The sequence below is a fragment of the Paramisgurnus dabryanus genome, chromosome 17, assembly GCF_030506205.2.
Source record: "Paramisgurnus dabryanus chromosome 17, PD_genome_1.1, whole genome shotgun sequence".
Lineage (NCBI taxonomy): Eukaryota > Metazoa > Chordata > Actinopteri > Cypriniformes > Cobitidae > Paramisgurnus > Paramisgurnus dabryanus.
In genome coordinates, this window is record NC_133353.1 from 9,330,768 (window position 1) to 9,344,309 (window position 13,542).

Below are 13,542 nucleotides of genomic sequence, written 5' to 3' on the forward strand. Positions count from 1 at the left end.
TAAAACATTGTGCCAAAGAATCAGGGTGAAAGTGAAATTTGCTATTGGTGCAAGAAACATTGCACTAAATACAAACCCTATAATAATCAATCTAATTCTGTGTTTGCCTTTAGCAGAATGTCATCGTTTATCGACGGGCTCGTCCCCGGGCAGCCATGACACGCACTCCATCTCCAACACTGAGCGTTCAGAGGACCGTCGGCCGGTCAGTTTGGTGTCTTCAGTCTCCTCCTGTTCTTCTGTAGAGGCGATCAGCAGCCCTCAGAGACCCTCACCATCATCGGGTGATATCGACCTGGACCTCAGTCCTTCAGAGAGACCCTTAGACCATTCAGAACTGGAGTGGACCGTATCAGAACCGGTGATTACATCATCAGAGCGCTGCAAAGACCATCTCTCACCATTTGCCGCCGTCACCATGGCACCCAACCCACAGCTTAGCTATGTGGATCGTGTGGTGATGGAGATTATAGAGACGGAGAGAATGTACGTCAGAGATCTGCGCAGTATTGTGGAGGTGAGCGATGATGATGTTTCACAGCTACAGGTTATAATTGTGTTAATCTAACACAATCACAATAATACAAACTCAACTCTTCACTGCAATATCATACCGGTCACACAAACCTCACACTTTTGATAGTCATCATATGTTGTGTCACAGCTCATTTGCATAACATTATACTGTTTTTAACTTTTATAACAGCACATTGCCAGTCTCTGATCTCATTTACTTTTTTTAAAAGAATGGCCCGAAAAAGAAATTAACCAACAGGGCTTTGACTTTTTACTTTTTATGTGAGTTGTGTTTTTTGTACTCTTGTATTTTAGTTAGTTAGGATCTCTGATATAATGATAAAAGTTTCATAAACCTGCTGTTTTGTCTCAGAAGTTAATGTACATCCAGCACAAACGTTCAGCAGTCGCGACAGACAAATGGTGTTTGTAACACTTCTGCAGAACACACAGAGATTACAAACACAATAAACTACACTCAACAGTGAGCATTTTCACTAGTTACTGTTATTTTAGTTGGGAACGCAGACAGATGTAGCTTTAGTCTGGTAAAAATTTGGTGTCAGCAGAATGTCTCTGCTGAGTTTGGGGATTTTTTTTAGTTTGGAGGTTTCCACAGGTGTGTCCCTCCCTTCCCAGGCAGGAATGCCTTCCCAGACCTGCTCATTTTTATTGTGGATTTTCCATTGAGAAATATGACGTCTGCTTCACACCCAGATTATAAATACCCTAGATGATATAGACAGATCGGCTCCAGTAGGTAGGCAGTGTAATTATGGTGTCTTAAGATGTCATCTTAATAGACAAAATCAAAGGCATCGTAGGTGTTTATTTTTTGTAATAGAGAGAATCCCACAATGCATTGCAATAGAAATATGCTTAAGTAGGGGTTTTGAATTTGGTCTGAGGTGTTTTCCAGATGTAAGAGGCTCTTAAACATAGGAAGTATTGTATTTTCACAGCTGTGTTGGACACAGTAAGTCTTTAACTGAAGTTGTGTTATACTGACTGTCTGGGAATTTGGCTCAAATGTTTTTTCTTTTAATTTCCCTGGATAATCTAACAGGTTTTCTTAAGACTTTATATTCCCTCATGATCTTGACATTTTGGTGTTGGCTGGTGTGAACTTCACTAAACGCTCAAATATGATGCTTTACCTGAGCACTTTTCACACAAAGATTATGGATAATACACGGAAAATGCGTCTGGGATTTGTCCGGGATCATTTTGATTTTTGGTTCATTCACACTGCCAATGATTTTTTGTAAAGACATGTGATGTATTTAAAGTAATGCACTGCAAAACATACTCGTTTTTAGACAAAAAATATACAATTTAAGTGAATTTGTGCTTAAAACAAGCAAAAATATCTGCCAATGGAGTGAGAACATTTACTTGAATGAAGTGTTTAAGAATAAGGAAATCTTATTTCACAAATTTTTTTCTCCCCCCATTGGCAGATAATTTAGCTTGTTTTAAGGACAATTTCACTTAAATTGTTTATTATTTGTCTTAAAACTAGACTTATTTACTTTTCGTTTTGCTCATCAAGAAAAAGCATCTTAATTTAAGAATTTTTATATATTTCTACTGAAAACAAGACACAAATACTAAGTAAGAAAGTCATTTTTTGCAGTGTGCACTTGACAGGTTTTTTCCACAGTGTCTGAAGTTTGCTAATTCTCTGTGATTTCTCTTTGGGAAAACCACGCATGCGCATTTTAGTTTCTGATAAGATGATAATGAGCCTGTGATGCTCTTTTCTGTCATGCTGGTGAATGATCTCAGCTTCAGCGCTGATAGTGAGGAGCTCCCTGATCTCTGCTTCAGTCCAGTTTGGAGACATCTGCATTTAAATCATAACTTCTTGTTGCGATGTCACGTGCGTCCTCACTACATCGTGTCTCTTACGGCATTGTTTCTGCCTCTTGTTCACACAGAAAGATTTCCGTGAATGTTACGGCAAAGTTACTAGGTCGTCTCTACAGGAATGATCACAGATGATGTTTGTGTTAACAACGAAAGCCCAGTTTTACAGAAATGTTCTGGGACCAAAGTGTTGTATGAATGGGGTTCTGGTTTGCTGTGTGTTTTACTAAAGCAGAACAGTTAACCGAGTTAAATAAACACAGACACTCACAAAGAATTATGGGTCTCACAACAAAGTGTTAAAGTTTTTCACTCCACACCCAGACCATACTTCCCTAAACTGAGCATCGTGACATCTAAAACTTTACTTTAAGCCAGTAGTTTTTAACACTCAGAGGTTTTATTTGCATCATCTCATGAAGCTGAACTTCAGTCATGACATAAAGAAAATCTCTGGATCATCTCTGCTGAATGAGCTCCTCTCATAGAACCACAGCGCTCCGAATCTCATTTCCTAATAAGACCATTAGATGATGTGTGTGTGTGTGTGTGTGTGTGTGTGTGTGTGTGTGTGTGTGTGTGTGTGTGTGTGTGTGTGTGTGTGTGTGTGTGTTATGACATTGCCAGTGAGACTTTACCTTGACCCAGTCAGGTTTAGGTTCATGTAAAGCAGCTTCCAAAATTTGCATAATGAGAAAATCATGTGAGCATTGATCAGGTCTGCTTCACTGAGTGCAAGTTAATCTTCAGTGACTTTTACCATTGAGGAATGAAGATGTATAAAGTCATCAGTGTGATTTCATTTGATTATAAAACCAATGAAAGATCTTAAATTGTTTTTGTTTTACATCTTTATTATACAAGAATAGTATTATGCTATCTATGTATATACCACGGTAAATGTACATATTTTTAAATACAAGTTCCTCTCACAGTTTATAAATAATAAAATATTCTAGAGTTTGGCTAGATATAAAGATGTGTATTCTTTTTAACCATCCACTAAATGTTTTGCTTGTTTTAATGCTTGTTTTGTCATATTGTAGATGATTTTAAGTCACCTAGAACTCTTTGGTGGTGGTTTTGAAACACTGGTGTAGTTGATGAAAACATGATAATAAAAGTGTTTTTCATCATAACAGCACAACAGAGTTTCTTTGCATCTTTTATATGCTGAAATGATGTTTTGGGTATAGTTCAGAAGATGTTGTGCATTTACACGAGAGAAACAGTTTTTACTTAATAATTGAAACTTTAATAATTATATATAGTATTGTAGAATAGTGCATTAAGGTCCAGTTCACTGTGTTCCTCTATCGCCATCTACTGATCAGTTAGATGTATTACATGTCAGGAGTTCAAATAATTGTTTGATATTAGTTGGCTTTAATATTTCTTTGTCAATTTTTCAGGACTATCTTGTACACGTCATAGACACGAGGGATCTGCCCATCAAGCCAGAACAAGTGTGCTCATTATTTGGGAATATTGAACAGATATATGAGTTCAACAGGTAAGATTGTGAATCATTTATTAGAAACTAACATGTTCAGAAAATCATGCATCTGATATTACATGTGATGTTTAATGATCAGATAAAACACTAAAATATCAGATTCACCCAGAGCAGCTGAGATGATGTTTGGTCTCAGATGTGTGATGTAAATAAACTCCTTCTTTAGGTTTTTTTAAGAAGAAGATTCTTCACCCGAGGCCTTCAGACACAAACTGTTCAAACAGATTCTCTTTAACACTTGTAAACGAGTTTGACAGCAAACCAAGATCACATTTGAACTAAAATTAGCAGATTAGATTAGATTTTAACCATTTTTATTTAATAAATTGGGTCGACTGCCGTCATTGTTACTCTTGTCAGTCAATGTCAGTAGAAGTTTGTCTCTGTCAGTTTTAGTGTCACAGTGTTTGCATTAAGTAATGAAATATTTGTCTTCAAAGGTAAGATGTGTGTTTGTTTGGCTGTAGAGTAAGTTAGTGTGATATTTACATTGAAGGTGTGGTGTGTCTATGTGAATGTAGGCCAATGTAAACTTGGTCATTATCTCATAGTCATTGTGACTCTCACATTCAGCCTGATCATGATTTTACCACGGTTAAAGGAGTAACACACACTCCTGTCTCCATTAACTTGTGTAAGGATGAATCACTTGATTATCGGCTTATTTAATGCAAAACATTTCCTTTAATCACAGCACTGTTAGTGTTTGTTGATCCCATTTCAGTGACTATACAACATCAGAATGATAATGTGATCTAATCACAGACTTTGTTGTTTTTCATTTCATCTCCTGTGTAACTGAAGTATTAAAGTTTGATGATGTTTTGTGTTTAGTGAATTGTTGCACTGTTTAGACACCTGTGCCAATGATCCTGTGGCCATCGCACGCTGCTTTGTAGACAAGGTATTAAATACATCATATATATAAATGTGTCTTTAAAATACAATAACTATCATCTGGTGTAATAACATGAATCTGTTATGTTTGTATTACCGTGGTATTTAATGAAGCATGTACTGTACATACTATAGTATAGAAATGTGATTATGAGTACACTACCATAGAAACTTATTTAAGCATCATCTGATAATACTGTGTTTTATTTGTAAGCAAATGTTTTGTTTCCACTTTAAAGTATTGACTGATTTTTATGTTTACATTATTTTTTTTAGAGCGAGTATTTTGAGATCTACACGCAGTACTGTACAAACTACCCTAAGTAAGTATAAAACATCTATTTTGATCTCCGGTGCAATCATCTCGTCAGGTTGTTTCTTTAAAGGTGCAGTGTGTAATTTTTTGAAGGATCTCTTGATAGAAATGCAAAATAATATACAAAACTATATGATCAGGGGTGTATAAAACCGTTATGTTTTTATTACCTTAGAATGAGATGTTTTTATCTACATACACCGAGGGTCCCCTTACATCAGGGGTGTCCACTCCTGCTCCTGGAGGGCCGGTGTCTCTGCAGAGTTTTATTCCAACCCTAATCAAACACACCCGATCCAGCTAATCAAGGTCTTACTAGGCAGACAAGATACTTTGAGCCAGTTATGTTGATGGAAGTTTTAGCTAAACTCTGCAGGACACAGGCCCTCCAGGACCGACTTTGGACATCCCTGCCTTACATGGAAGTCGCCATTTTGTGTCGCCATGTTTCTACAGAAGCCCTTAACGGACAAACTTTTTTACTAAGTTGTCTCCAACGATAACATGTTTGTCCGGTGGTGGCTAACGTAGGTTCTTCGTGCATTTCAAAAGCGAGGGGTGAGCAGTGGACTGAGCTGTGGTTGCAATGCGCAACCTCACCACTAGATGCCGCTAAAATTTATACACTGCACCTTTAAGACAATATTGACCTTCAAATATAAGATCAGACAGACAGTTTGAGTGACATGAGACTTCTGAGTGACATCATCTCTACAAATCTCACTGCTATCAGACACACACAACAAACATCACAACACGTTTCTCTTCTTCATGTGTTGTTTAAGCTTTGATTTGTGGTTTGTTTGTAGGTAAAAGTCTGGCTAATATCTGAAATAATGCCATCATAACTGTATCATGAATTAAAGGGTTAATTTATCTGTTGTAATTAGACATAATGTGTAGGGATGCACGCAGCAAAATTGACTTTCTTGCGTAGTATTTTTGTCTTGTTTTTGGTGCAAATATCTAAACATTCTTAAATCAAGATGAATTTTCTTTATGAGCAAAGTGACCTAAGAAAATAATTCAATTTTTTTTTTTAAACATACAATTTAAGTAAATTTGTGTAAAAAAGTAGGGCAAGACATTTTTTTTTTAAATTAAGTGTTTAAAAAGTGTTTCTTACCCCATTGGCAGATTTTTTTGTTTGTTTTGTGTTAAGCACAAATTTACTTAAATTGTATGTTTTTTTGCTTTTTTCTTAAAATAAAGATGTTTTGTCTAAAAACTTATATATATAACTTATTTTCTTAGGTCATGAAATTCATCTTAATTTAAGAATTTAAAGCAACACTATGTAGTTTTTTACCTTTAAATAATGTCTCTAAAATTATTTCAGCGATAGAACAACTTTTAACTGGACAAATTGTACTGTTGCTGCAACCTGAGCAACCTCCTAGCTGCTACAAGCACACTCTGAAAGTGGCGGTGGAGGGTAGGAAACACAGCCCCGCCCCGCACTATTGCGCTTTTCAACCACATGGGGGAGCTGTAAGTCATTTTTACATGGAAACTACATAGTGTTGCTTTAAGATATTTGTACTGAAAACAAGACAAAAATCCTAAGTAAGAAAGTCCTTTTTTGCAGTGCACCGATACAAAAGGATATTTGATTACTTACAATGACATCTACTGATCATTGTGACCCAATTCATAATAATCACACAGTAAGAGTTATGATGCATTTGTATTGGCAGGATATAATCTGACGTGTTCATGGGTAGTGTGTCTGATGGTGGAAAATTGCTTTTATCTGTCACTAGCGATTATAGGTCGATGTGTCGGTGCATCTCTAATAATGTGCAAAGCAAATCATTCGTGTGTCCATTTACAAACATTTATTTATAACCTTTTCTTCCCCCTCTCTCTCTGTGTAGTTCAGTGGCAGTACTCACAGATTGTTTGAGGAATAAAACTCTGGCTAAGTTTTTAAGGGATCGTCAGGCGTCTATCAAGCGGTCTCTTCCTCTGGGTTCTTATCTGCTTAAACCTGTTCAGAGGATCCTTAAATATCACCTGCTGCTTCAGGTATTGACCTCTAAACAAACCTCCAGCTCCATCTGAAACACGTCACACCTGATCAGGTGTTAGAAGTAACAATTACAAATTCATTTCTGTGTTATTGTCTTGTCAATAAAGGGCTAATATCATTTATTGTAATGAACTTAAAGTGCATTAATAAACGTACAAGACGTTGTTTCTTTTCTTAGAACAAATCTTTCATTTTCAATTTTATTAATCATGTTTAGGTCAAGCATCAGTTTTTCTGTTTCTTATAGTATAATTTCGTTTTTTTAGAAGTATATTGACCGTCACTATGTGTTAACACCGTGAACCTCAGTCCTGTGTCTCTGATGAAATGTGTTTTCACTTTTCAAAGCCTTTCAGTTTTCACCTGATGATATGATAATTTTTTCACAACATATGAATTGATTTCCTCTGGCTGTGTTTGCAGGAAATAGCCAAACACTTTGACCCTGATGAAGACGGTTATGATGTGGTGATCGAGGCCATAGACACCATGACAGGAGTGGCCTGGTACATCAATGACATGAAGAGAAAACACGAGCACGCTGTCAGAGTTCAGGTCTGCATTCATACAGGGATTTAGGAGGGGTGCTGTGTAGTGGTTAAGGGTGCGATTACAAGGTTTCCAGTTCAGGTTCAGTCCAAACAGGAATGAAAACCCATCGCTGTTGTTTTATTATTTAAGCTACAGTGAATGCTTTATTGATGCTCTTGTCTGAGGGTGTAGGGCACATCATAATGTACTACTAATGGATGACCGTAGTAACAAGTGATCTCTAAAGTAGCTCAAATAATAAAATATGATTGCATTTAATTAGCATGTTTAATGAGCTTCACGCTAACACATTAACATAGCTTTGATTCATTATAAAACGAAGTCATGGTGTTTGAGGATCTGTCTATTCATGTTGTGCTCATCTGCCCACAGGAGATTCAATCTCTGCTCATCAACTGGAAGGGTCCGGATCTCACCACCTATGGCGAATTGGTTCTGGAGGGAACGTTCCACGTCCACCGAGCCAAGAACGAGAGAACCCTCTTTCTGTTCGATAAGATGATGCTCATTACCAAGAAACGAGGAGAACATTATGTCTACAAGACTCATATATCGGTACATGCTGTTTGTTGAGTGACCACAACAAGTATCAGAGATATTCTACACAGCATAAATATTATATGAAGCAATCTGACTTGTGTTCGTATTTTAATGCATGTGTCTCGTGACTTTAAAGGTGCCGTAGAATGTAAAACTGTATTTGTGTAGGCATGGATAAACAATAAGAGTTGTGTATGTGGAAATGACACATAATGAGCCTCAAACACGATTTCAAAAGACAGCTGGATAACAGACCGATCTCAATATAACACCAACTGTGACGTTACAGACGAGATGTGCGACCTAAGTTCAATAATGTTACAATGCTAAAAGCAAAGTTGTGATTGCTGAGTTAATGCTATATGCTAGTTAATGCTATGTGCTAGTTAATCCTATATGCTAGTGTTTAGTCTGAATTTCTCCTATTGACGTTAGAGTTACGTTTTGCAGATCCATACTGAAAAAACCACAAACTTACCACTCAGAAGCGTCCATTTACAATCTCCAAACAATTGATTCTGTATCAGATTTTGAGGAATACTCTTAAACATAAGATCTGTTTACACACACACACAGAGCTACTGAAAGAGAAACAGCCAATCAGAGCAGAGCTCAACATTATTATTCATGACCCTTTCAAATAAGATAATAATAGATCATTTCATTATAAAGACAAATCCTAGGGTTGTAAATGGACATATAAAACTGACTCTGGATCATTTTTTTTTTTCACTTATTAAAGACGCAAACCTTCTGTGTATCGGAGAACAATTTAACAGATTATTACAATGCATTCTTTGGCACCTTTAAGATTTCAGCTGAGAAATGAAAGATGTTTGCACAGAAACAGATAGCTTCATTAAAACTTTCATGTGGTTTTTAATCTTGTGTTTTTTTTAGTGTTCCACATTGATGTTGATCGAAAGTGCCAAAGACTCACTGCGCTTCAGTGTGACCCATTACAAACACCCCAAACAGCCCCATACGGTTCAGGTGTGTGAGACATCACAGGTCACATGACCTCAGACCATCATGAATGTTGCTCTGAGTTTCATCTGTTTGTCTCTTTCTCAGGCCAGAACTGTGGAGGAAAAGAAACTCTGGGCTCATCACATAAAGAGACTCATTCTGGAGAATCATCACGCTATTATTCCACAGAAAGTAAGTAAAACACCCCGTATACATTTTATTCAGTCTGTCGTCATGTTGATTTTAAACCAAGTCTGTGAGGGATGGACTTCCAATCCTATTGTTTGGTACCGGGATGCTGGTCATTCAGCCATCAAAACACAGAAAATACATCATTTAACAAATTACCACAGGACAAAGAACCTCAGAAATCATGGATTGATAAAATGAGAAGGGTCATAGGACCTAATTTTGAGATAAGAGCACCGCAATGTGTACATAAAATCTGTTTTGTTATTAACCTGTTGGCTAATCATTCATTTCTAATGTTGTGCCCATGCTTGCTTTTCTTTAAAACACTAGTATAGCCCTATAACCTAGTAAATATCTTTAATTCATACAGATTACTAAAAATACAAGGCATGAATATGTTAAAAACTTTTCTCCGGTAAGCACATAAGGGCTCCAGATTAACTTTTTTCACTAGGAGCACAGTGGCCCCCAACTGAAAATTTTAGGGGCGCAACCAGAAAATTTAGGGGCACACACCGTAAATCAACATGCTAACCAGATATTCACATTTCTACTAATTTCCACTGTATTACTAATAAATACTTTAATTAGAGATTCAGAAAGTACAATGTGTTTTTTCAAATTAATTGACACATTTTATTGTGCACTTTTGGAAAAAAAGGTCAAATTTATTGGTTGCACATTTGTGACTGGATGTAAAATTCAGTGGCGCACACTCAAATTTTAGGGGCAAAATGCCACCATTTGGGGGCCGTCTGGAGCCCTGCACATAGACCGAATCAACAGACGCAGGAATCATTTCTAACTAAATCACATTTCTACACAACTTTAGGGGTTCATATGGGGTTTTACCTCTAACAATACTTCCATAACAAACATAAATAGGCTAATATCCAAAACAGATATCATGCTACCCATATGGCAAAAAAATATATTTTCAAATATAATTTTGATTATATTTCAAAATATACAAAAAAGGTAAAAAATATATGTGCTGAAATATGTTTACAAAAATGTATTTTTCACCAATATATTTTTTGGCCATTTTTTTTAATATTTTGAAATCTATTCTAAAGCATTTATAAGCATTATGTCGCATTGGAAGAAAAAAATTGTATGTTACAAACCTATAAACATAAAACGGTTAAAATTAAATATATTTTATATTTTTTGTTTATACCTTTTACACAAACTTTTATATTTTGGCCAGGAGAAATATATTTTTTACCATACGGCTTGTAAAAGTATATTTTTTATATCTTAATTTTGAAGTACATATATAAAAGGTTAAACTAAATATATTTTTCCAAATTCAAAAATATATGTAATTACTTTTTTTTACATTTTGCTGTATGGGTATTCTCATCTCAAATGAGGTCATATGTTGCTTCTCATTTACACAATCCCTGTTTTCTGAGGTTCTTTGTCCTGTGGAAATTTGTAAATCGATGTATTAACTACAGGTTAAAAGCGCCTGCTCTGGACGTCTATCCCTCATCCTCGGTGTGGATCATCATGCCATATAGCCTGAATATTAAACTCCATCAGCTGTGTCTTATTCATCTCTGCTTTGATGTTATTTTCAGGCCAGAGATGCCATACTGGACATGGATCCAACATGTGAGTCGTGTGTCTGGGTTCTGAGATCTTACCACATAACAGAATGATCTGAATGGTTCTTGTTAATTAACACAAAAGCACTTATGGTAATCTTGTACTGTATTTTGCTCTGTTTCTCTCTCTCTTTTACAGGTATGGTAAAGCATCGCTACAGTCCAGACATAATGAAGAAAATGTCGTCCCGACGGAGTGAGGATTTCTCTTCAGGTGCTTTGCAGGAACGGAGAAGATCTGGTATGTGGTGCTGTTTAAAGTTCACTTTCCGCTCCAGAACTCTTCTGTTTCTCATTTTCTTCTCTGTTTGGTTTAACAGAACCGGGGAAACAGATCACACGAAGCTCCAGAGGTAATGGATCAGTCTACAAAAACATCTGTGTCATATACACATTTGTAAGAAATCACTGAAAACACAAAGCTGCCTTTCCATTGTAAACTACATTCAGACACGACTGTCAGAGTTCGCCCCCTAGTGGCAGTCGTTGTGAATTGTCAGTTTAATTGTAAATCCATGTCAACATGGGAGAGAAGCTCATTCCAGCGCAAGACCCTTCATTTTACAAATAAATGAATACAATTTAATGAAACAATAAAAAGCTATGCATACGTGACAAAAATATTTTTCGTATATTGAACATATTGAGACAAGATTAAAAAGAATAACTTGTAAATATTAAAATAATTATTTATTACTTATCAGTAATAAATCGTTTTTAAAGGATTCAAATGTTACTGATAAAGTTAAATTAAAAAGCATGAAAAAATTATTTATTAAACACAAGATCAGAGATGCAGTTGATAAAGAAAGAAAGTTTCCAGTCAGATGTTTCTGATGGATTGATGACAGGTGCATCATATTTGTGTTTTGTTTATGTGGGTCACCCCTCTGCCCGCTTTACCATCAAAGCTTTGTTTCTAAGTCTGGACTCAGTCCTCCAGCGTCAGATCAAAGGCCGTAGCCCCTATTCTCCACCCGCACACATAATGATGTTAATAATGAACCCCATCAGTGAGGGGCTTTTTATGTGCCACTGCAAATCCATTTTTGGCTCTCGTCCATTATGCATATTAATTTGCAGTTATGAAAGGAAAACCGGAGCAGTTTAATCTTAATTGTTTTTTCTTTCTGTCATGCACTTTTATATGAATCTGTCACTTCTAACTCTGACTTTCTTGTTTCTCCATTTTGATTTAACTTTGCATATTTGGTACTCGATTTTGTTTGGTAAACAATGTGCGGTAAGATATGTTGTCATATGAATAACATGAAATGTGTTTTCTGTTTTTGCATGATTGTAATCATCATTGGATGTCATACAGGAAATCTTAAGGTAAGATTTGTTTCTTCACTGCAAGCTTTTCACATCTCACATTAGTACTGGACGTTAAGAAGCATCAATCAGATTACAGTTAGATTTGTGTGGTCGCGAGGTTTGATCATCTAAACCGAATATTTCCAGTGTGCTTACACCGACACGGCATAGCAATCAAAATCAGAAGAAAAGAGAAGTATCACTCGCTTCAATCTTGATTTGTGTTGTGCCACAGATGTGAAGAAATACAAGGGTTTCATTTGCATATACGGTCCCTTTAAGTCCTCCTTGAATGTTTCTCCTTGCTTGTTTGAAATACATAAATTTGACAAATGTATACATTTTGGACTTGGTCCATTTCATATTCGTTTGGTTTATTTCACCTATCAACAAACGTGTAAACTGAATAAAGTGTATTTGCTTCATGTATAATTGTTTGACAGACTCGCACCATAAAAAGTCTCTTGGTGGTAATTATGACACACTTAGAACAAAAGGTACAAAAGCGGTCATTGAGGCGATACCCTTTAAAAAAAAATACATCTTATTACATAAAGGTACATAACTGTAACGAAATGGCTCTCATCCCACACATACAATTCTTAAATGATGTAAAAAGCAGTTCAGTGGTACCTTCATAGGTCCAGTCTGTTTCTATGAAAATGCACAACCGATCTCACGCCACAGGTGTTTGTGTCATCCAGCATGCAGACAGTGAAAGTGCTCTGTTAGTGGAGAAAGATCGCCGGTCCCTTCCGACCACTGCCTTGAGATCTACATCAGAGCTGATGAGCGTCGTACCTGAACTGATACGGATCGATCACGATCTTGAATCCAGTACGGGCTCACTGGACGACACGGAGGAAATGAGACAAATTCACGAAGAGCAGGAAGCACAGAACGCAGATGATGATGATGATGATGGGATTGAAGGAGAGGAAGAAGTTCTGATGGAGGATGAGCAGGTAGCCGACTTTACCAGTTCAGTTCTGGCCGCGCTCTCCTGTCTGCGGTATAGGGCCAAGGCTTTGCTTTCACATCCAATCACAACGGTGAGACTCGCTGTCACCCGGGGCTTTCTGGTTTCTGCATCCACTGCTGTGATCTTCATCTAACAAACACAAGCAATGCTTCTCATGTAGCTCACATTCTACTGATCTGCATGAAACCTTTCATCTGTGGACACTTCTGCATGCATGCATGGTCACTAATC

At 36.7% G+C, this 13,542-nt stretch overlaps 1 protein-coding gene across 1 annotated transcript in view; it reads left to right on the forward strand.

The window, feature by feature from the left end:
• Positions 1–13,542, forward strand: part of LOC135737763 (pleckstrin homology domain-containing family G member 3) — a 43,579-nt gene that overhangs the window by 22,745 nt on the left and 7,292 nt on the right. The window contains exons 3-16 of the mRNA XM_065255680.2: positions 114–517; positions 3,798–3,898; positions 4,736–4,805; positions 5,075–5,121; positions 6,992–7,142; positions 7,570–7,701; positions 8,071–8,253; positions 9,139–9,231; positions 9,313–9,399; positions 10,986–11,019; positions 11,152–11,253; positions 11,333–11,365; positions 12,337–12,347; positions 12,971–13,381. Of these exons, the coding sequence (XP_065111752.1) occupies positions 114–517; positions 3,798–3,898; positions 4,736–4,805; positions 5,075–5,121; positions 6,992–7,142; positions 7,570–7,701; positions 8,071–8,253; positions 9,139–9,231; positions 9,313–9,399; positions 10,986–11,019; positions 11,152–11,253; positions 11,333–11,365; positions 12,337–12,347; positions 12,971–13,381 (1,859 nt within the window). The remainder of the gene's footprint in view (positions 1–113; positions 518–3,797; positions 3,899–4,735; positions 4,806–5,074; positions 5,122–6,991; positions 7,143–7,569; positions 7,702–8,070; positions 8,254–9,138; positions 9,232–9,312; positions 9,400–10,985; positions 11,020–11,151; positions 11,254–11,332; positions 11,366–12,336; positions 12,348–12,970; positions 13,382–13,542) is intronic.